This window comes from Schistocerca serialis, chromosome 8 (genome assembly GCF_023864345.2).
Source record: "Schistocerca serialis cubense isolate TAMUIC-IGC-003099 chromosome 8, iqSchSeri2.2, whole genome shotgun sequence".
NCBI lineage: Eukaryota > Metazoa > Arthropoda > Insecta > Orthoptera > Acrididae > Schistocerca > Schistocerca serialis.
Genome location: NC_064645.1, coordinates 629,272,961 through 629,300,819, shown reverse-complemented (window position 1 = coordinate 629,300,819; position 27,859 = coordinate 629,272,961). Strand labels below are relative to the sequence as shown.

Sequence of the window (27,859 nt, the reverse complement as noted above, 5' to 3'; positions counted from 1 at the left end):
ACAAGAGGAATTTGCATGAGCAGCAGAAGGGTGATCCTGGATCAGCTGTATGCACAATGGAACTCATGAGAAGTAGTACATAATTTTAAATGAAGAATAGTGATCTTAAATGTATTGACACTGAAGGTCTGTCAATATTGTACCAGTTAAAGTTCAGTCAGGATATGTGAACCTTCCAATTTCTTTCAATTATTCTTTCCAATTAATTTTTCTTTAGTTATTCAAGAAGCAATTCGGTTATTAATTAGTTTCCAATTTTTGCCCACCCCGCTGTATGCCACATTCAAATAAAAGGAGTGAATTGGGTTTGTAATTACTGCTGATTTTCTTCCTGGGACAAGATATTTAATGCTTGGTGTTATCAATTACTCATTTCTGTTTCTGTTTGACTTTACAGTCATTTTTGTAGGACAAGACAAGAAAGGATACATTTCAAAAACAGTTACATTTCTGTTCAACACTGTTATTCTTTATGCATACTATTATGAGGGTTCTACCCGTAGTTTTGTTTAATCACAACGCCTTTTTCATTGGTTATGGGTCTGTCATATATCATTTTCATTTATGATTTTAACCTAGCAGCTCAATATGCTTTGTTATAAGTTGTGATCAAACTTTACAACATCCTTAATTCTAGCAAAAATATTGTCTCATCTAGAGACTTGATGCATGTAGATGTACAGGAATTAAAGGAGCAGTGTGACAGATATTGCTTGGCAGTCACACAAAAGTGAACGGTGAACTATGGAAGAGAATTGCATCTATAGTTGCCTTCAGCTTCACTTTTTTTTCTGCATATAACAAAAAGCTGCATGTGCCTTTTACTACATCTACATCTACACACATACTTTGAAAGCCACTGAACAGAGCTTGGTGAAGAGTAAATAGCACCCAATTAATTTTATTTCCTATTCCTACCAAGTGAGGGAAAAATGACCATTTTAATGCCTCTGTAACAGCCTTAACATATCTTATCTTTTCCTTGTGGTTCCTATGCTGTGTATATGATGGTGGCAGCATAGTGGTAACACAACCCCCACACAATACAATTTCTCTAGTTGCAGCCAACAAGGGTTTGGAAGAATTGTCATTTTTCTTTAAAGGATTTTCATTTAAGTTTGCTGACCATTCCTGTTACAGTATCACATGGGCTATATCGATGTTTGTTTGTTTTGTTTTAGGGTGTGAAAACAACTAGGGTCATATGCACCTATGTCACAACTGTAGAACACAAAGTCGAAAAAAGGAGTTACAAACAGCTACATGTTAAGCCAGATTGATGGAAGGAAAGACGGCTAAAAACAGAGACTCAGAGAAAGGTCCATAAAATATGCCTTAGAGACAATGGAGGTCCTGGACTAAAGATTAAATGTCCTTCATCATATCACTATATTGATGTATTACAATCCTAACACTGTGTATCTGAATGTGTCTGATGTCTGCTTGATACTTAATTGATAAGAACTTCAAACACTGGAACAATATTCTAGAATGTTCTTTATAGCTTCATTACATTTTACCACACCCTTGTAACAAACCTTAAGTCATCCATCTGACTTCCCTAATGCTGATTCTAAGTGATCATCCAGTTTCATATTGCTCTTAGTATTATACTTATGATTAAAAAAGATCTAAATGTTCAGCACTAATCTCATCATTGGAGACTACGGAGTTCTTTCTCGTATTATAGGCATTATCTTACATTTATCCGTATTTAAGAGAGCGGCTATTCATTTCACAAAATTGAAATTTTGTCCAAGTCTTTCTGCATTTCCTTAAGATCACCCAGTGGTAGCACTATCATGTACTCTACAGCACTGTCAATGAACAATAATATACTCTGAGGTGACAAGAGTCGTTGGACAGTGACATGCACATATACAGTTAGTGGTAGTATTGCATACACAAGATATAGAAGGGCAGTGCATTGGCAGAGCTGTTATTTGTAATTGGATGATTCATGTGGAAAGCTCTCCATCATGATTCTGACTGCATGACAGGAATTAATAGACTTTAAATGAAGAATGGTATTTGGAGCTAGAAACATGGGACGTTCCATTTCAGAAATCATTAGACAATTCAATATTCTGAGATCCACAGCATGGAGAGTGTGCCAAGAACGCCAAATTTCAGGCATTAACTCTCACCATGGACAATGCAGTACCAAAAGCCATCACTTAAAGACCGAGAGCAGCAGTGTTTCCATAGAATTGTCAGTGTTAACAGAAAAGCAACATGGAATGAAATACCCAAAGAAATCAATGTGGGACACACAACAAATTTATCCGTTAGGACATTCAGTGAAATTTAATGTTAGTGAGCCATGGTAGCAGACGATTGACAAGAGTGACTTTCCTAACAGCATGATATCCCCTGCAGCACTTCTCCTGGGCTCAAGACCATTGGTTGGACCCTAGATGACTGGAAACAGGCAGCCTGGGTGGCTGACTAAAGGGATAAGAATATCTTGTAGAACAAAGTGGCAATTATATCAAAACGTTAGAAACAGTCAAAATCTAAATGCAGCAGCCCATTACAAACAGTATTGTAAGGTGCTTAAAAAAGTTATTAGGAAGGCAAAAAGTATGTGGTATGCAGATAGAATAATAGAATAGCTAAGTCTCAGGATAAAATTAAAACCATATGGTCAGTCGTAAAGGAAGTGGCTGGTCTGCAGAGACAGGTCGAGGATATAGAATCAGTGCGTAGTGGGGATGTCCGTGTTGCTGATAAGTCGCATATATGTACAGTACTTAATAATCACTTTCTGAATATAGCAGGTGAACTAAATAGAAACCTAGTCCCAACAGGGAATCATATAGCACTCTTAGAAAAAAGTGTTCCGAGACTGTTACCTGAAATGCTCCTCCATGATACTGACAAGAGGGAGATTGAGTTAATAATTAAATCACTAAAGACCAAGAACTCTCATGGATATGACGGGGTATCTAGCAGAATACTGAAGTATTGTTCCACGTATATTAGCTCAGTACTTAGCCATATCTGTAACTTTTCCTTTAGCAGTGGTCGGTTTCCTGACCGATTAAAGTACTCGGTAGTGAAGCCACTTTATAAAAAGGGAGACAGGGATAATGTTGACAATTATAGACCTATTTCTATGCCATCGGTGTTTGCTAAAGTTATCGAGAGGCTTGTATATACAAGGTTACTGCAGCATTTAAATTCACATAATTTGCTGTCAAATGTACAGTTTGGTTTTAGAAATGGCTTAACAACTGAAAATGCTATATTCTCTTTTCTCTGTGAGGTTTTGGACGGATTAAATAAAAGGTTGAGAACGTTAGGTGTTTTCTTTGATTTAACGAAGGCTTTTGGCTGTGTTGACCACAAAATATTACTGCAGAAGTTGGAACATTATGGAGTAAGGGGAGTAGCTTACAATTGGTTCGCCTCCTACTTTAAGAAAAGAAAGCAGAAGGTAATCCTCCGCAATATTGAGAGTGGTAATGATGTTCAGTCCCAATGGGGCACTGTTAAATGGGGCGTTCCCCAAGGGTCGGTGCTGGGGCCACTGCTGTTCCTTATTTATGTAAATGATATGCCTTCTAGTATTACAGGTGATTCAAAAATATTTCTGTTTGCTGATGACACCACCTTGGTAGTGAAGGATCTTGTGTGTAATATTGAAACATTATCAAATAATGTAGTTCATGAAGTAAGTTCGTGGCTTGTGGAAAATAATTTGATGCTAAATCACAGTAAGACTCAGTTTTTACAGTTTCTAACCCACAATTCAACAAGAACTGACATTTTAATCAGACAGAATGGGCATGTTATAAGCGAGACGGAACAGTTCAAGTTCCTAGGCGTACGGATAGATAGTAAGCTGTTGTGGAAAGCCCATGTTCAGGATCTTGTTCAGAAACTAAATGCCGCTTTATTTACCATTAGAACAGTATCTGAAATAAGTGACATTTCAACACGAAAAGTAGTATACTTCGCATATTTTCATACGCTTATGTCATATGGTATTATTTTTTGGGGTAATTCTTCTGATTCAAAAAGGGTATTTTTGGCTCAAAAACGGGCTGTTCGAGCTATGTATGGTGTAAGTTCGAAAACCTCTTGTCGACCCCTATTCAATAGTCTGGGAATTTTGACATTGCCCTCACAATATGTATTTTCTTTAATGTCTTTTGTTGTTAGCAATATTAGCTTATTCCCAAGAGTTAGCAGCTTTCACTCAGTTAATACTAGGCAGAAATCAAATCTGCATGTGGAATGCACTTCCTTGACTCTTGTGCAGAAAGGAGTGCAGTATTCTGCTGCATCCATTTTCAATAAGCTACCACAAGAACTCAAAAATCTTAGCAGTAGCCCAAACACTTTTAAGTCTAAACTGAAGAGTTTCCTCATGGCTCACTCCTTCTATTCTGTCGAGGAGCTCCTGGAAGAGATAAAAAATTAAGCAAATTCCAGTGTTACATTCTTGATTTTCTTTATTTAAACTAACGACTTGTTTCATTTTATCTGTTTCTACAATCGTGTTATAATTTCATGTATTGACTCGTTCCATGACCATGGAGACTTCTCCTAAATGTGGTCCCACGGAACAATAAATAAATAAATAAAAATAAATAAATAAAAAAAAAAAATTTGGTGTGGTCAGATGAGTCCTGATTTCAGTTGGTAAGGGCTTATGGTAGGGTTTGAGTGTCCTACAGACCACATGAAGTCATGGACCCAAGTTGTCAGCAAGGCACTGTGGAAGCTGGCAGTGGCTCCATAATGGTGTGGGCTGCATTTACATGGAATGGACTGAGTCCTCTGGTCAATCTGAAGTGATCGTTGAGTGGAAATGGCTATATCTAGCTACTTGGAGACCATATACAGCCATTTATGGTCTTCTTGATGGAATTTTTATGGATGGCAATGTGCCTTATCACTGGGCCACAATTGTTCCTGATTGTTTTGAAGAACAGTTCAGTTTAAGAGAAGCCTAAAAGATTTATTGGTGGCCAACTCCTTCTACTCCATTGATGAATTTCTCAGTAAAACCAACTGATTTGTGTGTGTGTGTGTGTGTGTGTGTGTGTGTACAATATAACTTCTGCACAATTTCAGTGCAGTAATGTGTTCATTGTAAATATGTGTGTTTTCAGTGCAGAAATGTGTTCATTGTAAATAAGTATTATAGTAGTTGTATTACGCATTTATTACCTTATAAATAAATAAATAAAACTTTTTATTTCAAATTCAGTGCATTAGTATTTGTAAAATGACTCTTTCATACAGTGTTCATTAAAAAATGATGATCATTCCACTTGGGACCTGTAGAATGGTACATTAGCTTATTTGTTTTAGTTGTAAATATTTGTCATGTATTGTTGTTCTTCTGACATGTTCTACATCCTGGAGGATCTCCTCACTATGGATCAATTGGAATGAAAGTACGTCTAATCCAATCTAAAACATTCTGGACAGTTCAAGTAAATGATTTGGCCACCCAGATTGCCTGACATGAATCCCATCAAACATTTATGGGACATAATCAAAAGGTCAGTTTGTGCACAAAATCATGCCCTGGCAACACTTTTGCAGTTATGAATGGCTATAGAGGCAGCATGGCTCAATATTTCTTCAGGGGACTTCCAACAACTTGTTGAGTCCATTCCACATTGAGTTACTCCTCTACACTGGGCAAAAGGATGATTTATACAATATTAGGAGGTATCCCATGGCAATACTTCTGATTCAAACGGAAAATACATAGCATTCATTAATAAAGTTACCTCCACTTCTGGAAATTGTTTTCCCATAAAGATAACTCAAATCATGCAGAAGTAAAAAAATAAACCTTGGATTACACAAGCATTAAAAATATCATGTGGGACAAAAAAGAGACTGTTTATACTACCTAGGAACAGCTCTGATGTTAGCATTGTAATGCATTACAAAGAATACTGCAAAATATTGAAGGAAGTAATCCAGAAAACTAAGCAGCTTTATTCTGAGAGCAAAATAAAGACTGTATGGGATATAGTGAAGACAGAGACAGGTGGGACCAAAAAGGAAGATGAACAGATAGCTTTAAAAATAAATGAGACTTTGGTAACAAGTGCATGTAGTGTTCCAAACCTCATAAACTAGTACTTCATTTCTATTACTGACAGCTGGGAGTTATCAGGTTTGGTGAAAAGTGCAATGGAGTATCTGAGACCAGTCTTTAAAAATAACTTCAGTAAAATGGAAACGACACTCACATCTCCCAAAGAAGTAGCATCCATCATAAATTTCTTAAAATCTAAGTATTCTAGTTGGTATGATAACATATCAATGAAGTTAATCAAAGAGTGCTCATATGAGTTGGGTTCTGTTTTAAGTTATTTGTGTACTCAATCTCTTATCAATAAAACATTTCCAGACTGGCTAAAATATGCTGAAGTTAAGCCTCTTTACAAAAAGGGGGATAGAGAGATACCATCAAACTATTGACCAATTTCACTTTTGCTGGCTTTCTCAAAAATATTTGAAAAGGTTGGGTTCAAGTATTTCCTTAAGCATTTGACTGCAAATAATATATTTTATGAGTCACAGTTTGCATTCCTCAAGGGTTCTGATATAGAGAATGTAGTCTTCATCTGATTGGGAATTAATTACATGTGGTGTTCCTCAAGGTTCCATCCGGGGTCCATTGCTTTTTCTTGTGTACATTAATTACTTCTCGTCTGTTACAATGCCAGATGCTAAGTTTGTTTTGTTTGCAGATGATACAAACACTGCAATAAGCAGCAAGTCAAGTACAGATTTAGAAATAGCTGCTAATCAAATTTTCACTGACATTAATAAATGGTTTAAAGCTAATAGTGAATAGTGGTTTATTCGTCTCATAACATACAATTTCTATTCATATGATTAGTGTACAGGAGACATGTAAAAAAAATGGATAACACAACTTAGGCCTAACTGGTACAAAGAATTTTAATATTAATATAAACTTTTATTTTTCTTTCCTCCCTTTTGTGAAGGACAGCTACATTTACACACAAGACTATATGTAAATTTATCCCACTCAAATGTTCAGTTCATCCTTCATGAACTCCTCAACAGTGTAGTAGCAGCGTTTGACAAGTATATCATATAGCTTTGTTTTCAGTGTCTCTAGGTTCATACTCAGAACATTCTTTCCTTTTAGCTTGTTATGAATTTTCATTGCCATATACTGAGGAGATTGCGCATATAGGTTTAAGCGATGAGTGGGGAGCATAAAATTGTCTTTGTTTGTTGTGTTATATGCGTGATTGAAACAGTTTTTTCTCGAATAACTCTAAATTGCTATGTAGAAAGATGATAATATCATAGATGTATAAGGAGGGAAGTGTTAATAACTGTTATTTTTCAAATAGTGGGCGACATGATGTCCTTGGATGGACAGTACACATGTTCCTTATTATTCTTTTTTGTAACTTTAGTATGCGCAATACATTGCTTGAATTTCCCCAATAATACCACACCTTACATCTGATTGAAAGTAGCTGTGGTATGCAATTTTCCTTGTATTCATGTCTGTTGCACCAGCTAATATTTGCATAGCAAATGCAAAGCTACATAATTTGTTTAACAGGTAGTCAACATGTTTATTCCAATTTAAATTTTTATCTAGGTTTAACCCTAAAAACTTCACAGAATCTACTTCTTCTATATACTGATTTTTATGAGTTATTTTAATTTCTTGGGGCTTTGACTGTTTTGTTCTGAACTGGACCATGTGGGTTTTGGGGATGTTCAATCTTAATCCATTCAGTTGGAACCATGTTTCTAGTTTGTTCATTGTGTTTATTATGTAGAGAGGAATGTTTTCTGGCTCCTAGTTTTCAATTAATACTGATGTGTCATCTGCAAATAAAATCGATGGAACATTTATATTGTTCGGTAAATCATTAACATAGGACAAAAACAAACTAGGTCCTAGAATCGAGCCTTGAGGGACACCCTGGGCTACTGTTTTCCATTTTGAATAGTAATTTGCTGCATTTGATGAGACAATCACTCTTTGTTTCCTATTTGGTAAGTATGGAGTAAGCCAGTTGAGTTGCTTGATGTGTTGTTTAAAGCTTTCCCGGCGTACTGATTGTTCCATAAAAACACAGGAGAACTGCCGGATATCAATGAATCTGTGGAAATAAGATTGTCTGACAACGAGACTCTCATCAATCGAGATAGTGGTTATCAGCTGAACTCTGCTTGGAATCCTGTTATAGAGAAACTTCATAGTCGACGTAGTTATCTGCATAAAGATGGAAATCGACCTGACACCGATACGCCAGGCTTTCGCAGTGGAGGGCGCGAGGTGCAGTGCACGGAGCCATTATGAACGCGCACGCTGAGCAGCGCATGCGGAATGTCACCTCAGAAGGCTTTAAATAGTGGAGCTCAGCGCATACTCGCCAGTACTATTACAATGGCATTCACCTGAAGATGGCCAGAAGACTCTGCGCCGAAATGTCGTGGCAGGAAGTTACTGATATCCGGCAGTTCTCCCATGTTTTTATGGAACAATCAGTATGCCAGGAAAGCTTTAAACAACACATCAAGCAACTCTATGGGGAGGAAGTGATGGAATGTATTCGAAGATTCGACAAGTTACGTGAAAGAAGAGCAAGGATGCTGAGCTCATTGATATTCTTATTAAGTTGCAGAGACAAGGGCATTATTCCAACGTTTGCCAAAATTGTGCATTTCATAAATACCACTGCTGCAAACAACATCAAACGTAAAGCAAGCATGGCTTTGGTGAGAGAAAGGATTCGTTTTACTCGGCGTGAATTGGATTCTGTGTCATAGGACATGTTCCACATACATTTGGAATTGACAGCAAGACAATCTTCTCTGTCGTGGGACTGGGTGGATGGTGTGACATGGGCTAAAGCAAACTGGAGCCATGATAAAGCTGTGACGAGGCAAACTGCCAAGATTGGCAGACTTTATAAACAGATGCAGCAGGAAGTTCCAACTCGACGATCTGTTGTTAATTTGACAGAGAAAACTTTAGATGACGCGACTGTGTCTGTGCTAGCAAAAGGACTGAATTTTGCTCCCACATCTGTTACACCGCCACTAGTGGATTTCATCAGTGCCATCGAAGAAGCTGTACGCCGTCTTGATACAGATGAAGCGGAGGAAGTTCGTCGAGAGTCTTGCCGTGTATTGACCAGGGGTGCACCAATGAAGAATAACATCTCGCCCATGGAGAGGATAGCCCTCCGTAACTTACGAACAGATGTGGATACAGTAGTCTTAAAATGTGACAAAGGAAATGCTACTGTCCTCATACCAAGGGATGACTATATTAATAAGATCAATGTTTTGTTATGTGATTCAACGTATCGCAAAATCGATAAGGATCCCACGAGTCAGGTAGTGCAAAAAACAGCAGAACTTTTATCAAATAGTTCTCTACTGAAGGAGGTCATCAAGAGACTGAAACCAAACAGTTCAGTTCCACCTATGCTATATGGACTGCCTAAGATCCACAAGGAAAATGTGCCATTACGTCCAATTGTGAGTAACATTGGAGCAGCCACCTACGACCTAGCAAAATTCTTGGCATCTTTGCTCAAACCAATGATAGACAAGTGTGCACATCACATAAAGAATTCTGGTGATTTTATCAGTCGACTTCAGTCACTACAACTGCAAAGTAGTGATTTATTGGTCAGTTTTGATGTGGTTTCACTGTTCACAAAGGTGCCTCTGCTGGACTCACTACACCTCATTGGCAATATGTTTGGTGCAGACATTACAGCGTTGTTTGAGCACACTCTCTCCTCTACATATTTTATATTTAACAACGAATTTTACGAACAATCTGATGGTGTCGCCATGGGGAGTCCTTTGTCTCCCCTGGTGGCCAATCTTTTTATGGAGGATTTTGTGGAGAGAGCACTCGACTCTGCCACTTTTAAACTGACAGTATTTTGGCAGTACATTGACGACACTTTTATAGTGTGGCCTCATGGTCTGGACCACCTCCAAGAATTTTTACGTCACATGAACTCCATACATGAAAACATAAAGTTTACCATGGAGATAGAGAGAGATGGTTGTCTGCCATTTTTAGACGTCTTGGTGTGACGGAAGAGTGATGGCGCACTTGGTCACTCGGTGTACAGAAAGCCCACTCATACAGACCTGTATCTACAAGCTACTAGTTGCCACCATCCAGCACAAACAATGGGCATTCTCAAAATCTTGGGCCACCGTGCCCATACTATCTCTGACGCCGACAGTCTTCAAGCGGAACTGGAACACCTGCAAAAAGTATTTTTGAAGAATGGATTTTCACCTAGGCAAGTGAACAGAGTGATGAAGACCTACAAACGACGGAACAAGGAAGAGGAAGAGGCCTTCAGGTCGACTGTTTATCTACCATTTATTGGGAATATTTCTTCACAGATAGGCAGAATATGGAGAAAGTATCAAGTGAGAGTCATCTTTCGCCCTCCTTCCAAAATTTCATCACTGGTGGGATCCGTTAAAGACGACCTGGGCCTGCGTAAACCAGGTGTTTACAAAATTCCGTGTGAATGCGGCAAATCATATATAGGGCAAACAACACGAACTGTGTGGGAACGCATTGTGGAACACCAACGGCATACTCGCCTTCTCCAACCCACCAAGTCCGCAATTGCCGAACATTGTATTTCCACAGACCATTCCATAAATTACAACGACACTAAAATTTTGGCCCATACATCAAACTTTTGGAGCTCGATTATCAATGAATCTGTGGAAATAAGATTGTCTGACAATGAGACTCTCATCAATTGAGATAGCGGTTATCAGCTGAACTCTGCTTGGAATCCTGTTATAGAGAAACTTCGTAGTCGACGTAGTTATCTGCATAAAGATGGAAATTGACCTGACACCGATACGCCAGGCTTTCACAGTGGAGGGCGCGAGGCGCAGCGCATGGAGCCGTTATGAATGCGCACACTGAGCAGCGCATGCGCAATGTCACCTCAGAAGGCTTTAAATAGCGGAGCTCGACACGTACACGGAACAACGCAGGATGCTAGACTACAGGCGCACGAATTGGACCCAGTTCAAAGAAACGCTTGACAGTCGCATCCCACCCACCCACGCGATTAACGAGACAGCCCAAATTGACGAGGCAGTCGGAACCCTCACCGGCGCCGTCCAGGACGCAATAGTCGACACCATACCAATCCGCACGCCACAACAACACAGTGCTGTCCTGCTCCAGGAAATCCTGGGCCTAATCTCAATGAGGAACCGCCTCAGGAGACATTGGCAGTGTACCAGGCGCCAGCACTTCAAACAGCCCATTAACAGGCTCCAGGGTATAATCGGGGAAAAAATACAAACATTCAAGACACAACAGTGGGACCAGAAACTCGAAGGGCTGGACACCATGCGACCTGGCATGTGGCAGCTAGGACACTTCACCAGGGAGAAACTGTACACCCTCACGTTACAAGAGCCCGACGGACCAGCATATTCTGTGGAAGAAAAAGCGGAACTGATGGCCCTCACACTCGCAGCATCATTCACACTGAACCTGGATCCCTCAGACCCAGCGTTCACACTTGCTATGGACCAGGAGGTCACACGCATCTTGGCCCAGCCAGCGCGCAACAACATCCGACAAGCTAGTACAGCAGAAGTCAAATGGGCCATCATGCATACCACCGCTAGGAAGGCCCCTGGTCACGATGGCATTCAAAACCATGTCCTCCAGGAGTTCATGGACAAAGCTGTAGACTACCTAACACACAGCACGAATGCCATACTCAAGCACCAACACTTCCCCACCTTTTGGAAGACAGTCAAGCTCCTGATGTTCAGGATGCTGGGGAAGACCACTGCCTCCCACAAAATTACCGACCCATCAGTCTGCTGAGTGCGCTGAGCAAGATCATTGAGAAGGTAATATTAAAACGACTCACCAGGCACTGCATCACAAACAACACCCTGAAACCAGAGCAATTCGGTTTCAGGAATCACCACTCAACAACACAACAACTCCTCCGCGTCATTGAATACATAACACACAGATACAACACAAACAAGGCAACTGGGGCGGTGTTCCTGGACATCGAAAAGGCTTTCAATCATCTATGGCACAATGGCCTAATACGCAAACTTAGCAATGCAGGGTTCCCCGACGGGCTCGTACATCTCATACACTCATATCTCACGGACAGGAGTTTCAACACCGATGTGCAGGGCAAACAATCGACACGACATGGTATACAGGCAGGAGTACCCCAAGGAAGTATCCTAGGGCCCTTACTGTTTAACCTCTACATTAACGACCTCCCAGCTACACATAACATGACAGTAGCAATCTACACGGATGACACTGCCATCCTTGCGCAAGATTGGAAGCCATCTAACATTAACTCACAACTACAGACTGCACTCAGAACGGCGGAGCCTTGGCTGATGAAATGGTGTGTTACAGTAAACGTCGACAAGTGCGAGGCCATTCTGTTCACTAGAAGACCGAAGCAACTGCGCAAACATCAGGACTGCAACCCAATAACACTACACACACGCCCAATACGTTTCCGCGAGAAGGTCAAATACCTCGGAGTCTGGCTGGACAGGAAACTACTCTGGGGGGACCACATTCAACACGTGACCAACAAAGCTAACGCGAGGCTCAAACAACTCTACCCTATGCTTAACAGGCATAGCACACTATACAGGAGGGTGTCTAGGTCCGTGTACATGACACTTATTAGACCCCTGATGACGTACGCAGCCCCTGTCTGGGGATACGCTGCGCCAACTTGCCTGCGCTGTCTGCAGCTCATACAGAACAAAGTACTTAAAATCATAAGCAATGCTCCGCACTACACACGCATCGCAGACCTTCACCAGGAATACCGGCTAGATACTATCTTGCAGGTATTCCAAAAACTCTCCACACGACTGTACAATAACACGAGACACTCGCACAACCCGTTTATCCTTTCTCTGGATAACTACAACCACAACCATAGATGGAAGCATAACAGACCAAAGACATTACTGGCTGGGAACTAAACATCTATGGTCCACAGAACGCTAACACGAGAGTACTGTAAAGCCCCTGCAACACAGTTATTACTGGCAACCCAGATGTGCGACTAGCCGAAAAACAGGCAACCGCAGGGAAACCGTACTGTACACAGCACGCAAACCAGCCACACACCCCCCCCTACACAGTCCGTGAGCCGATCTATGACCGATCGCCCACTAATGCACAACGACCTTGAACTGTTACAGGGACGCAGCAACTGCAGCAAGCGCCGCAACAAGCTCCAACAATGACAAAGGTAACGATGCACGATACCTCGAACTAACACAACCACACCTTGCATGCACTGTCACAGATAGCAAGCCGCTACTGCCCTTACTACCCGTCCTACTGTCGCAAAGGTTTTTTTCCCTTGGCTCTTGCCTTGGCACTTTTTTTCTTCTGCCCTTACAACCGCTACCCTTCAATCGTTTTCGACCACTTCTATCTCCTGATGGACCATGTTAGTGAGTAATCTTACCCAGACACATGGACAACATCACAGCCCGCATCCTGTGATGCCTGATTCAAAAACTAACATGTTTACGGAGGTGACAGTAGAACTTTTGGTTTGGTCACCACGTTGGTGTGGGCGTGGAGGGGCCCCATCCTTTTAGAAAAAGCATACTCGCCAGTACTACTACAGTGGCATTCACCTGAAGATGGCCAGAAGACTCTGCGCCGAAATATCGTGGCAGGAAGTTACTGATATCCGGTAGTTCTCCCGTGTTTTTATGGAACAATGAAGTAAGCCAATTTAGAACATTACCCCTGATCCCATACTTGTCAAGCTTATAGATGAGCAGTGCATGATTTACAGAGTCAAAGGCTTTTGTGAGATCACAAAAGATTCCTGCAACTTTATTATGGTTGTCTAATGATGTGCTGATCTTGTTCATAAACTTGATGATTGCATAAGTAGTACTTTTGCCACGCTGGAAACCAAATTGGTTTTCCGTAATAATATCATATTTCTCCATAAAATTTCGAATCTGCATAGCAGCAGCATTTTCAAAGATTTTTGATAGGACTGGAAGGAGGGAGATGGGACGATAATTCCCCATATCCTCTCTTGGCCCTTTTTTGAGCAACGATTTTACTTCTGCATACTTCAGCACCTCTGGGAAGCTCCCTTGTTCAAAGGATTGGTTTATTATTTTAGATAGTGGGTATCCTATTATTTTACACACAAATTTAAGGACTTTTGCTGGTATTTCATCCCAACCTGCAGAATTTTTGTTTTTTAGTTTTAATATAATTTTTTCTACATCTATTGTTGAAATTTTTTTGAATTTTGTGAGGCATTCAGAATAATGATTTAGTCCAAAGGGACATACATTGTTCTCATAATCTTCAACATTAACCTCTGGTTTCACTACATTAATGAAGAACTCATTGAAGCATTCTGAAACTTGAGCCGGATTTACAATGGTCTCATCTTCAAGCTTAATTGTACTAATTCCATGTCTAGAGGCTTTGATGCCTAATTCATGTTCCACAACTGACCACACTGCCTTTGATTTATTCTCGTGTTTTAAGATTAATTTATTATTTGTCATTTGCTTTGCTGCTTTGACAACTTTCTTAAATGTACTTTTGTATCGTTTAACATATTCAATAAATTCAATTTTTTTATTATGTCTTAGTTCCTTATGTAGCTGCCTTTTCCTAGGACCGGAGATTTTTATACCTTTAGTGATCCATTTTAATTTTGTCATTTTATTAAAATAAGTTTTTTGTGGAAACATTTCATTGAAAACACTTAGAAAATCCCTTAGAAATGCTTCAAAATTTGCCATGCATGAAATATTTTTATCAAAGTGCCATTCTGTCTCCTTGAGCTTATCATGGAATAGAGTCAAAGTTTCTTGGTTGAAGATCCTTTTTACATAATGCTGAATGATCAGAATTCCTAGATCCAGATCCATCTTCAAATACGTAATTCGTTAAATTATTGTCAATGCATGTAGCTGACTGAGCATTTTCTCTTGTAGATTCAGAAAAATTTAATTTGAAGCCATATTTTTTTATTAAGTCTGTAAATTTTGATACCTCACATGTTTCATGCAACACGTTGATGTTGAAATCAGCAGCAACCACAATTTTTTTCCTCTTTTCTTAACTGAGGTATTCTAACAAACTCTGAAATGTACATAGGAAATGCTCAGTTGTCACCTTCCCTGGGATTCTATAAATTGATGTTATAACAACATTTAAGTCCTTTAACTCAACACAGCAACACTCAAAATTACACTCTTCATTAAAACAATTGAAGTCACATCTTACATGGTAATCTAAATCAGAATGAATGAGTGTGCATGAACCTCCTCGTGACTTATTTATCCTACAAAAACTGGTAGCTACCTTGAAGTTTTCAATTTTATTTAAGATTTTTATGGTATCACTACTAAGCCAGTGTTCATTTAAACAAATTACTTTAACATTTAGAAATTCAGATAAAAAAAAACTTGTAGCTCATCTAACTTAGAGCTTCTGTCACATGAGTATTCAGCACTTAAACCATTTATATTACAATGCATTATATAGTTACTACTAAGATCATCAATTTTATTTTTTAAAGACCTAATATTTAATAATGAGCCATCCTCACAAAAGGGTAGGTCTGGATTCTTCTGTAGCAGCCCATCAGCTTGCTCACTTGGCTTGTACATTTCTTTGTCACTTTGATATTGTGTACTTACATCCATAGTTACATTCTTGATGGCACTGGATCTGGATGGTGCTGAAGTGATTTCCCTGGTGCCTGCCATAAAAAATCACTGTTCATTTCTGGAGCTTTCCTTGTTCTCGAAGACACATGTACAGCAGCTTGTTTGTCTTCCAGTATTTTTGGAGCTTCCATAATTTGTGCTTCATTTCTTTTTAGCTTGAACCATTTCGTAATTTGAGTTTGTTTCTCAGCTTGAATGTTACTTTCTGGCCTATTGGTTTTAAACCATTTCGTGGTTTGACACTGATTGATGGCTATATTGTTCGCTGCATGAAAAGAACGCTTTGTTACTTGCGATCGATTTCCACTTCGCCTGGGTACTTCATTGCACCGCGAAATACGAGTGAAAATTTTTTCTGTAAGTGCCTTTACAAAGTGAGTACATATTTCACTGAAACTCTTGTTTGCGGCATGAGTTTCACTGTTACACATGACCACCTCAGTAAATCGTGACGATGCGGGATATTTACAATGAGCACATTCGTGTGAGATAAATTATTGAGGCATTTTCTCAATTCCGTGCTAGCCTTGAAAGACTTATTTCTATATACATCATTTGATCCTCCCAGCAATACAACAAAGTCATCCTTACACAAACTAGTTACTTCACGTAATTTTGTAAGGTTTTTCAGTTCACCTAATGGAGCCACAGGCTTCACGAAACCGTTTGCCCTGTAATTGTATTTTTCCGTTAGCACTGCGACAATTCCACGGCCGTGGCTATTGCCTAACACACATATTTTTCCGTATTTTACAATGTTAGCAGTCGGAAGTTCACCGTGCAATGGACTTCCCCCCCCCTTGTTATAAGTTCTAGTTTGACAGTTTTTATGCATTAAACTTTCACTGTTTATACACATTGAAGTTTCACTGCTGCTTTGAGATTGTACTTTCTGAGTGCAGTTTTTATTGCATAAAGTTTCACTGTTTATACATACTGAAGTTTCACTGCTATTTTGGGTTTGTGCGTTCCGAGTGCAGTTTTCTCCTGTTATTGTTTGCCACTTGTGTGCAGAGGTCGAGTCTTCTTGTTTCTTCAGTGACTCATGTTTCTCTGCATGAAGTTTCTGTATGTCCAGCTTTAAAGCACTGATTATCATTTGTAAACTGGATATTCGCTCATTTAACTTCGAGATCTCGTCCTTACAATTTGGACACGTATTCTTTTTATTACCAAATCACTGTCATTAAACTTTGAAAAGACTCACTATATGCAGTTCAGAACCTGTAAGAGATTTCCTTACAGCATGTGTATAAATATGAAGACATGCAGACTGAAGAGGTTGACAGTGTTAAATTTCTGGAATTACAACTCGATAATAAATTCAGTTGGGAAGGGCATACCACAGAATTGCTTAAGCTGCTAACAAATCTGTATTTGCAGTGAGAATGATGTCAGATGTAGGGGATATAAATATTAAAAACTTGCATACTTTGCTTACTTTCATTCTATTATGTCATACAGGATCATATTCTGGGATAACACATCAAACTGAGCAAAAGTTTTTAGTGTGAAAATCATGTAATAAGAATAACTTGTGTTGTAAATTCAAGAACATCATGTAGGAATCTGTTCAAGGAACTTTGTATAATAACCACTGCTTCTCCATATATTTATTCCTTAATGCAATTTGTTGCAAGTAATATATCTCTATTTCCAACCAATAGATCAGTACACAGTACCAGTACTAGGAAAAAGAACAATCTACATAAAGGCCTAAAATCACTTACCTTGGTCCAAAAAGGGGTCCAGTACTCAGGAACACACATTTTCAATAAAGCCAGCGACCATTAAAAACTTGGTTTCCGATAAAGCACGGTTCAAACAGAGGTTGAAAGACTTCTTCATAAGTAATGCCTTCTACTCTATAGATGAATGTCTTAACACAGACTGTTAGGCCAGCTTATGTGCATGATAAATTTATTAATAGTGCATAAAATGTTTCCCTCTGACAGTGTATTTGTTTTGCAAATATTAGCAGTTCCAGTTTAATGTAATGTATTCACATATTTTGACAATAACATGACAAGTGATCAGGGTAGTGAGTGTTATATTCAAATGTTTTATGTTTTTTATGTTATACTTTCTGACATGTTCCACACCCATGAGAATTATCTCATTTTTTGGGTCTGTGGAATGAAAACTGAATCTAATCTAATCTTTTGCACGTCAATGCTGTGATGCTGATACTATCTGATAAATCATTTATGCAGTTTAAGAACAATAAAGGCCTGTGTATCTATTCATCAAGGCTACTATATACCTGCAAAAATACTTTGTATGACTGTATCTTGGTGATTAGTCAGCAGCGTGATTCAGTGTTGAACACCTCTCAGAAATCTAGTAAGATTTAATCTGTCCATTCACATGCATCTACTGTTTGCAAGTTGTATTCAAATAAAACCAGCTGTTTTCATATAAATGGTTTTTCCTGAATCTATGCTGATTCTTTGAGAGAAGCTTGTTTTGCTCCAGGAACATAATATTTGAGGTTTGCAAAAGAAATAAGTCAGGAGTGTTCGTCTGTGATTTGGTGCATCTGATTTTTTACATTTTTTGTGACGTACACTCTTCCCAGTTCCATGGAACTATTATTGTGAAAAGTATTCTTGATAAATGCGAGCTGGGAAAGAAGTTAATTCTGTGTTGCATTCTATATAAAATCTAATGCCTCTTTAGTTGACTGCTCATAACAAGGGAATTTACTGCAGCAGCTCTGGCGTTTTTATTCCTATACTGAGTCTCATCAGTTTTCAGTTTTCATTTTCATTTACATGTCAGTGCCAAAATGATGTGCAATGTGACTGCCTTAGCAGCCAGAGGCAGTGGTCACGTGTGTGTGAGTCACATTTGCGTGAATGTGTGTGTGTATGATGTCTAATTCAGAAGGCCTGTTTGGCCGAAAGATTTCTTGTTTGACAATATTTTTGCTATGCTTATCTGAGACTCAACATCTCCACTATATGGCGAGTAGCAATCTATCCTTTTTACAATATTACCATATGGTGGCAATGCACTTTGTGGAAAAGAAACACTTGCTCTGGTGACCTACCTTTCCTCACACTCCAACCCTCCACCCTGTTACACCCCCCAGAACACAATTTATCCCAAAATGGTTCTACTGCACTTAGATGCAGCAAAAAAATTTAATATGGGGTGTCCCAAAATATTCTTTACAACTTCAGGGTCACACAACTTTTCTTGTAATTATCTTAGAGAAAAACAAGTGAAGCTCATCTGATGCTTAAATTCATAAAAGTTTTTTTATGTAAGATAATGAACAGATGTTTTGTCTTTTCAGGTGACTAGAACAACATAACTGAAAAAAATTTTTTTTCTTTGTTGCTGCACAGTGACCAGAGCAACATAAATGAACTGAAAAATGGAAAAGGTGCAGTGTGTGGCTTGGTTGATTGAAATTAAGTCAGACATTCAAGTTCAGAGAAACAGATGAAGATGCTTTTGGAGTACTTGGGGCACTGTTGGATGAAGGATTTGCAGTTCTTTTTATACCTTACAAACGGACTTCTGTGGTGAATGCTGGAAGACCTGTTGAATTCTCTCCATATCTTCATCACTTTTCACTGGTCTGCCTTCAAGGTGCTTCATGTCCACACTCCCAGTTTCCATCAAGATCCTGTGGCATTTTCTTATGGATGGCTGAGAGGATGGTGGTTTCCCATATCACACTCTAAAATTTCTCTGATCTTGGGTGTCTGACTGTATTTCAATAAACCAAGCCACAGACTCTGCATTTTCCTGTACAGAACATGTTCTTCAATTCATTAACGTGCCTCTAACATCCTGCAACAGCAAAGGATAATGTTCTTTTTCAGTTATTTTGCTCATGTCACCTGGAAAGGCAAACATTTATTCATTATCTTACATAAAAAACTTTTTGAGTTGTTGTACCATAGAAACTTTACTTTTTTCTTCAAGTTAATTACATGTCGAGTTGTATGACACTGAAGTTGTAAAGTAGCATTTGGGACACACTGTGTTTGTTCTTAACCCAATTCTTTTAGTATTAAACAATAATTTTATACAATTAAAACACTATTTTTAATAATCTGTGATTTTTCCATCATCTGCAACATAGAAATTATTTATTCTAAAGAATGAATAGGTATCTTCTTATAGGAAATTTAACATAGTTTAATTTTGTACTGTGAAGTATTTTCAGTAGAATCCATGGTTTTCAAGTTAAACCACAAAAACACAAAAAAATTAACTTAAAACATCCCTTGCTCCAGCTTCAATGCTCACCCCCAATTGTTAGGATTTGTATTGTGTTATTCATGGCACTTCCCCGTCAATACCACTCTACAAAAAATTTGTGATTACACAAATTTTTTCCGGTAACTTTCCTTCACCAAATAGACTATAAATCTTGTGTTGAGACTGGTTTTATGGAGATAGTAAACTAAAATGGATGGACTAAAAGAGACTCTTGAAAGACACAGAAATACTTTCATGACAAACAACAACAAAGTTGAAGATGATGTGGTAGAGGAAAAAATATTTAAATAGAGTGTTTTTTTATGTAAAAGACAATGTTTTGAAGAATTATGGCTGACTCAAAACAAAAAATACTAATCTTAACATTATTACACCAAAGGTGGACTTATCTGTAGCTCAGAAGGAGAAAGTTTTCAAAAGTTAAAGAAATTAGTCTAAATGAGGTGTACTTCGACGACTGTGTAGACTTAACAAATTTATATATTCAGAAATGTTACAAAGAAAACAGGGACAATTATACAATGTTAGCTAACACTTGTAGTGGCAAATTTGTACATAACTGGACTGGTTGTGAAAATCCATTGTTTAGGTAAATGTTTGGTGATGTTGAAAGTCTCACTGTGAGAAAGTGATTGCGAAGTCAAAGGTGTGGGTGATGTGTTTGTATGTAAGTTGCCAAAGAACTTTGTTGAAAAGAAAGTAAAATCTGTGTCAGAAAAATGTTTTATCAAAGTTTTATGCAAGGATGTGACTTAGGTAAGATCTGCAAATGGAAACATGACAGTAGTGGAAACAGATGCAGAAGTCACCTAGGGTATAAATGAATATTAACACTTGTGTCCTCAGAAAGTCATGAGCTCTTTTCACCATATGTGCCTAGCGAACACAGAACACTCACCTATGTAACACTGTTTCTTATCTAATGTATTACTTCTCAAACTTTTCTTTAAATCTTTCAAATGATCTTCTACTGTCATACTATCCTCTCTTCATTAAGTCAGAAATGTATCATTAGAGAGTAAGTGCACAGACATTGAAAATTTTTAAGTGTAGTTTCACTGTATGCTTTATGTATGTCATATCTGTTCTTTTGAGACATGTCTCAAAAATACACCATTCAAGAGCTGACAACTGTGAGTCTGTGTAATGATGAAAGAGAAATTATAACATCAGCTGCAATCATGCACTGAAATAAATCCATTGGCGACAAGTGAAAATTAATGCCCAATCAGGACTTGAACTCATATTCCCCCTAATCATGAGCGATTACCTTAAGCACTTTGGCTGCCCAAGCACGCTTCCCATCCAACCCAAATTCCCAAATGTTTCAAACTACATATGTAGTGTCCCCTCTCCATTACCCTCATTACTCACAGCCTCACTTGATTCCCACAAGAGGTCAAAGGCAGAGGGCACCCAAAGTGCAGATATCATTTGCTGTCAAGGTGCAAATACTTATATACAGGGTGTTTGGAAATTCACATTACAAACTTCTGGGACTTGTAGAGGAGAGTGAGTACATAATATTTTGAACAGGATCCCGCATCAAGAAACATACCATTTCTGTTTCATGACAGTTTCAATTCATATGTGTAATGTGTTGACATCTGCTGAGGGAAAGAGAAAAGTTTCAAAGTTCCTACAAAACATATTGGACCCATTCTTGGAAGCTGTGCCACTGAATGTCCAACAGGAAATGTGGTTTCAGCCTGATGGTGCACCACCTCACTTCTGAAGTGCATATCAGAGACATGTCAACAGACGATATGGTGAAAGAAGGCTAGGCCCAGGTGATGTGACTGCATGGCTGCTGTGCTCACTGGATTTAACTCCCATGGACTGCTTCTTGTGGGGTCATATGAAAAGTTGAATTTGTGACACTTCTGCAGAGACAGAGGAAGGTCAGCTGACATGAGTTCTGGCTGCTGCACTATAAATTGAAGAGACACCATGATGGATGGACAGTGTGCATCAGTTGCTGTTGTAATGCATCAGTACTGCTCTGTATGCTGGTTGTTTTTTTTTTATTTTTTGAATAATGTTAACATTTAATGTTTGAGTGTTAATACAAACATATGTGCTTAAGTGATAAATGGATGTTTTATTACGCTTCTTTTCCAATTGTTACCTAATAATTGTACTGCATCACACCTAATCTAATTCTTCAAGCAGAAGCAAATGAGTTAAACATCTGGATTGAAACCATCATAGAAATGAAATGTTATATTTCTGAACATAGGTTCCTATTACAAATATTATGTATTCCCTCCCCTCTACAAGTCCTAAAAGTTTGTAAAGGGAATTTCCAAACACCCTGTGTATGGTGTCTGTTCTCTCGATCATGTCTGAAAGAACAGACACCATTCAAGATCCCACAGTAAGAGAAATTCTGATACCAGCTGCAACTGGGCATTGATACAAATCCAATGAAGGCAAGTGAAAATTTGTGTCAAATGGGACTCGAACCTAGGATTTCCTCTTATCATGAGTGATCACCTTAAACATTTTGGCTATCCAAGCACACCTCCCATATAACCCAAATTCCCATATGTCTTACATAACATACACAGTGCCCCTGTTCATTATCCTCATCACTCACAGCCTCACCTGATTCCCACGTATGGTGACGGAAAAATGCATCCGAAGTGAAGGTATCATTACTTGCCATCAAGGCACATATATTTGTATATGTGATAACTGTTCTTTCGGACATGTCTGAAAGAATGGATAACATTGAGGACCCTGCAGTAAAAGTTTTTAGATGAAATTTCATATATGTTAACCAATCTGAAGTACTTTCTTAATGCTATTATGTAATGAATACCATTTAAACAAGGAAAATGTTTATCAGACCACATATTTGATAAAAGTGTTGATAATGATGATAATATTTTGTGATGGAATAGTTAACTGATAGAAATGTACAGGAATTGATTGAAGTTTGACTGCAAATGCACAATGTGCAAAATAATTTACAATACAATAATGATGATACATTTTGTAGAATATGTTGTGATATTATGTTGAAGTAGGGTCTTTGTGAGATGTTGTGGAAATATTGATAGGAAAGGAGATACCATAATAATGATGTTTTAAATTATGCTGTTGATGTTGATGATTTTTATGTTTACGGTGTTGTTGAAGAGGTTGAAGTAACCTTATTCTTTCTTATTGTGTCATTTTTGACAATGGCAAAGAGTATATGCTAATACTCATTTAATTATTACTGTGGTTTCGTTAGATGAAAGAAAAAATATGAAAATAACAAAGTAATTAGTGTAATAAGTGTTAACTTGGGACAACAGAAATGATGGATGTAGTTGAAGAACTGAAAAAAATAGTTGTAATGTCAGGATGTTGCTATTTGATAACATCAAACAGTTGAAACAAACCTGACCATAATTGAAAGAGAGTTAGATGACGTTTTGAAAAAGTAATACTTCACAAAATGTTAACCCAAAGGAGGCTTTTGTTTAAAATGATGACAACACCAAAAATTTTCAATTCCCAATTTTAATAATATGTCTTTATATATGTTTAAATAATCTTTTGAATTATCTGTTGATGTATTAAGGCTTTGTGTCAATGTTTGTCTTAATTGCAATTTTGACTTTGACCTATTGTTTCGGCAAAAAAGACTAGTTAAAGAAATTTCATGTTAGTCTATTTCTCCATGAAAGACCAACCCCAGTATTTAAACATGATATCCATTAACTCACGTATGACTGGTATTGTACCCAGAAACTAATTAGTGATGTTTTTCGTAGCTGATATTACACTCACGAACAAGACATTCTACGGAGCCAAGGTGTGAAAAGGATGGACAAACTGTGGATAATGGTCTGATGTACTATCAAGGCCATGGAAATGCCAAATGAATGTGAAGTCAGGTTTGCATGCAATGATGTCTGAACCTCTTTTTGTAAAAACTTCTATGTTTTGCAAGAATAGAAATACAAAATGAAGTGATAATTATTTTCTTTATAAAATTCATAAGACCATTTACGAAATATTGCTTTATGCGATTGTGAAATACTATGTAATCTTTTATGACCTCAGATGCCGTAAGAAACACTGGTAAATGAACACTGTGACACTGTACACCAAATGCAGCAAATTTATGAATAATTTTGTGAAAAACGTCTACACCATATGTGTCTGTATTTAGTATTGCTTAGTTAGTTAGCTAATCATTCTCTCATGTCATTTACAAATGTCAGTTTCTTTTATGTACTTGTGTTTACAACAATATTTAATCACCCTGGAATTGAAACATATCTTTAATCACCCTGGAATCAAAACATATCAAATACATTTCACTTGTAGAAAATCAATTCTCTCTTTCCAAAATAGCTTTGGGCAGTTCCATTATTTTTGTATCAGAATTTTGTTCACATCTGCGTACTTACAAAATTGTTGGTGCACTACTGAAATGGAAGTGGTCAATGCACCTCTACTTTTCATCAAGTATCAGAGAACCCGACATACTATAATTCAGAACATGATCAAAAGAAATTAAAATTTTAAACTATGTGTTTTCTATAATTTTGATGCACAAAATTGATGTGATTAACTAGTTTATGAGAAAAATAATTATTTTTGTATTTCTAATTTACTTCACAGTTCTATTAATTTGTGAAGTTGAAAATATTTAGGTCTAGTATTGTTCTTATATTTAATGTTTTTGATAATTGTTTTAAAAAAATCAGCCTGTATTTCATTTTGATTTCATGAAACGTTAATCAATTTTAATTCTTTGGTCAAGGACAGTGATATATCAAGCATTTAAACATACCTTTACTGCAGTTATTAATATCACTGTTCTTGTTCATGTCGAGAGAGTGTGTGTTGCATTTTGGCATGAGACAGCTAGAAGTTATCAGTTCTTGTTAAGAAGTGTGTTAACTTTTGGAAACCACAAAATATGAAATAAATTAATGTTGAAAAGAAGTTAAGTTTCTGCTACACAGCATTAATCATTTAATGTATCGATAAACCAAACTCATACACCTCTTGGCAGCTTTTGTGTGAAGGAATCATCAAACTGCAACTACTGTGCCAAGAAAGAGAAGAACTGACAATAAACAATGAGAATCAAGTTAAGTGCAAGACTTTTTTTACTAAATCTTTCACCCTCTACTTCATGCTTTAAATATTTGAAGATTTGTAATCTCCAATACAAGTCCAGTTATTACATAAATTGGAATAATTAACAACATTGCAATTAGACTTTGGTAGATTTAATGGCTATAATGAGAGTGGAAAAGGGTGGTGCCCGTGGGGGGGGGGGGGGGGGGTCATAATTGGTAATATATTTTTCCATTATCAGTGTATTCTCTGTATTCTCATTGGTAGTGTTTCACTGTTCAACTTTTTTATCTTGATATTTCCCTCCTTACACTACTCATTTCTCTTCACTCTTCATCTGGCACTCTGCTTACCAGTGTACTATATTTCACCTCCTATGCTCTTTAATGGCTTCAATTTCATCTTTGTTTTGTTTCATCGTTCACCAAGATGGAGACTCTCAAATTGGGGTTTTAGTGACCTATCCCTTTCCAACCTTACAAAACCAAATCCTCATTCCTCCCTGAGGGGGCACACACATACACACACACACACACACACACAAATTGTGTTTAAAAGGTAGGATAAGTTTTCTTCACTTTAAATGTGTTCATCAGCAGTACTGGAGCTTCATAGTTTCATATCCTGAAGATATGTAAGGGTTCCCCGTTCTGTCTTTTTGTTATCTTACAATTTTTTAAAGTGAGTTCACCTTTTGATACAAATTAATGAAACCAAACAAACCTTGTTAAAGTATTAAAAATTGTGGTAACTCCAGGTTTCTTTAGCCAGCATCTTTTCAGTGCATACCATTCTACACAAGGAGCATCATGTTTTGAAATTTCAGAGAGGTCAAGTGGTAGAGCTGTCTTCACTTCTTCTAAGTTTTGAGATAAGCTGGAAAAAAAGATACTCAAGCAATATTAGTAAGAAATTTTACGTGTAACTGCGTTTTGACAACAAAATAATAGGTAACTCATTAGTACCTGTATTTTGAGAGATTCGCCCTTCCTTCAAGAAACGAAAAATCAGTCCATTTTTTGAAATACTCTGGCTCATAAGAGTGATTGTAAGCGCCATTATCAAAATATATTGGCTGAAGACTCTGGAATGTTTATAACAACAAAATGAAATAATCTATGATGTAACCATTCACAGTACAGTAGAAAAGCTGTGCAGCAGATTAATAAAAAATGTGAAGCTTCCAGAAGACTCAGTTGGAAGTCAGAGTAACTTCATACAAGTACACAGCATTGGCAGATATGTAAATGATATAAAGGCAATTTTTTGTGATAGGTAGAACAATGACCGGAGTGCATTAGCGTTGTCCATATTTAGCGTTGTGACCATAGAGTATGTGAGGGTCATGAACAATGTCAGATGTTGAGTGATCACTCTGAAGGACATGGAGATGCTGTGTACCTATGTGAGACATTGTTAACAGTATCTGAGTGTTTAAAGAGAGTCTCAGTTGTGTCACCACCCAACTGACTGGTCAAACTGTGTAATATCCAGATTTGTGGGGCATACAGTGGCCCAATGCTGGATTGCTTTATGTTGTGGGCAGGCACACTAAACATCAAGTTTCTGATCTATCACATTGGCTACCACAAGCAAGGATTGCATCATAACCCTTTTAAATCTGCGTCTGACCTCTGAGAACATGTAATGGACTCTCTGCAATATTCTGTATCATCACACACCATTGGTCGGAGACTGCCAGTAGCTAGACTAGGAAATTACCATCCCATGTGTAAGCTTCATTTATACCACAACACAAATGGCTGCATTTGGAGTTGACTGAGAAGTTTGGACTGCTGACGATAGCATCGTGTAGAGTAGTACTCTAGATGACTATGGCGGTGACCTGGGAAGAAGTTCCATTCTTCCAATGTTTTGAAGAAGCGCAGCAGTATTACTACTGGAATCAGGCTGCAGGGACCCATCAGTTAGGACTTTAGGTAATGGTTGGTAATGATTGAGAGAATTCTGATGGCACAATGGTGTGTTACGGATGACCTGTGGCCTCATGTGTTACCCCACATGTGAATATATCTTGGTGCCATTTTCCATCAGAGCAAGGATTGTCAACACTCAGCATGTGCCTTGATGGGCTGCCGGCACTCCAGTAGCCAGCAATATCCCCAGATCTCTGTCCAATACAACATGTGAAGGACAAGCTTGTATGTTAGCTCTCTCACAGAGCCAATACCCAGCAAATGAAGTATACAACAAATTTATGACAACCTGCTCCTCAGCCGAATCAGTGCATGCAACCAGGCCAGATGAGGTGTAACATCATACAGGTGAACAGGCTCGTGCTGTCAAGTTCTTTGCAAATACGAATTAATTTTATAATCACTGAAGCAATATTACACATATTTCAACCAATGAAGGTTCATGGGTTTCCTCCTCCCCTTCGGAGTGCTTCACTTTTCAACAGATAGTGCACATATGTTGAGCAATGTACCTTATCATGTGAGTGGCCTGATCTGTTGGTAAATTTTATACAATTAATCAGTTGTATTTTGTACCTGAATTGATTTCAGCCAGAAGAGCTATACATGTGAATGAATAGGCCCATATATTCCAATGTATTGCAATTAAGATTACGTATATAATCCTAAGTGCAATAAAAAAATTTGACTATATATTTGTAAAATTAAAATTATAAAATTTAAAATTTATCAATCTGTTACAATGTCTCAGGGTGAGGTTCATGGGAATCATAGTAAAAATATCACTCAAAACATTTTAGGCTGAATCTAAATTT

The 27,859-nt window shown here is 37.9% G+C and overlaps 1 protein-coding gene across 2 annotated transcripts in view; it reads right to left on the bottom strand.

Annotated features, from left to right (window-relative positions):
- Positions 1-27,859, bottom strand: part of LOC126416485 (uncharacterized) — a 34,881-nt gene that overhangs the window by 6,922 nt on the left and 100 nt on the right. The window contains exons 2-4 of one of the 2 annotated variants that reach the window (XM_050084223.1): positions 26,073-26,191; positions 25,831-25,983; positions 19,060-19,584 (exon numbers count right to left, since the gene is read on the bottom strand). In XM_050084223.1, coding sequence (XP_049940180.1) covers positions 19,566-19,584; positions 25,831-25,983; positions 26,073-26,191 — 291 coding nt within the window. In that variant the 3' untranslated portion in view covers positions 19,060-19,565. Of the gene's footprint in view, positions 1-19,059; positions 19,585-25,830; positions 25,984-26,072; positions 26,192-27,859 lie in introns of those variants that run through there. The other variant, XM_050084222.1, reaches the window with a different exon arrangement.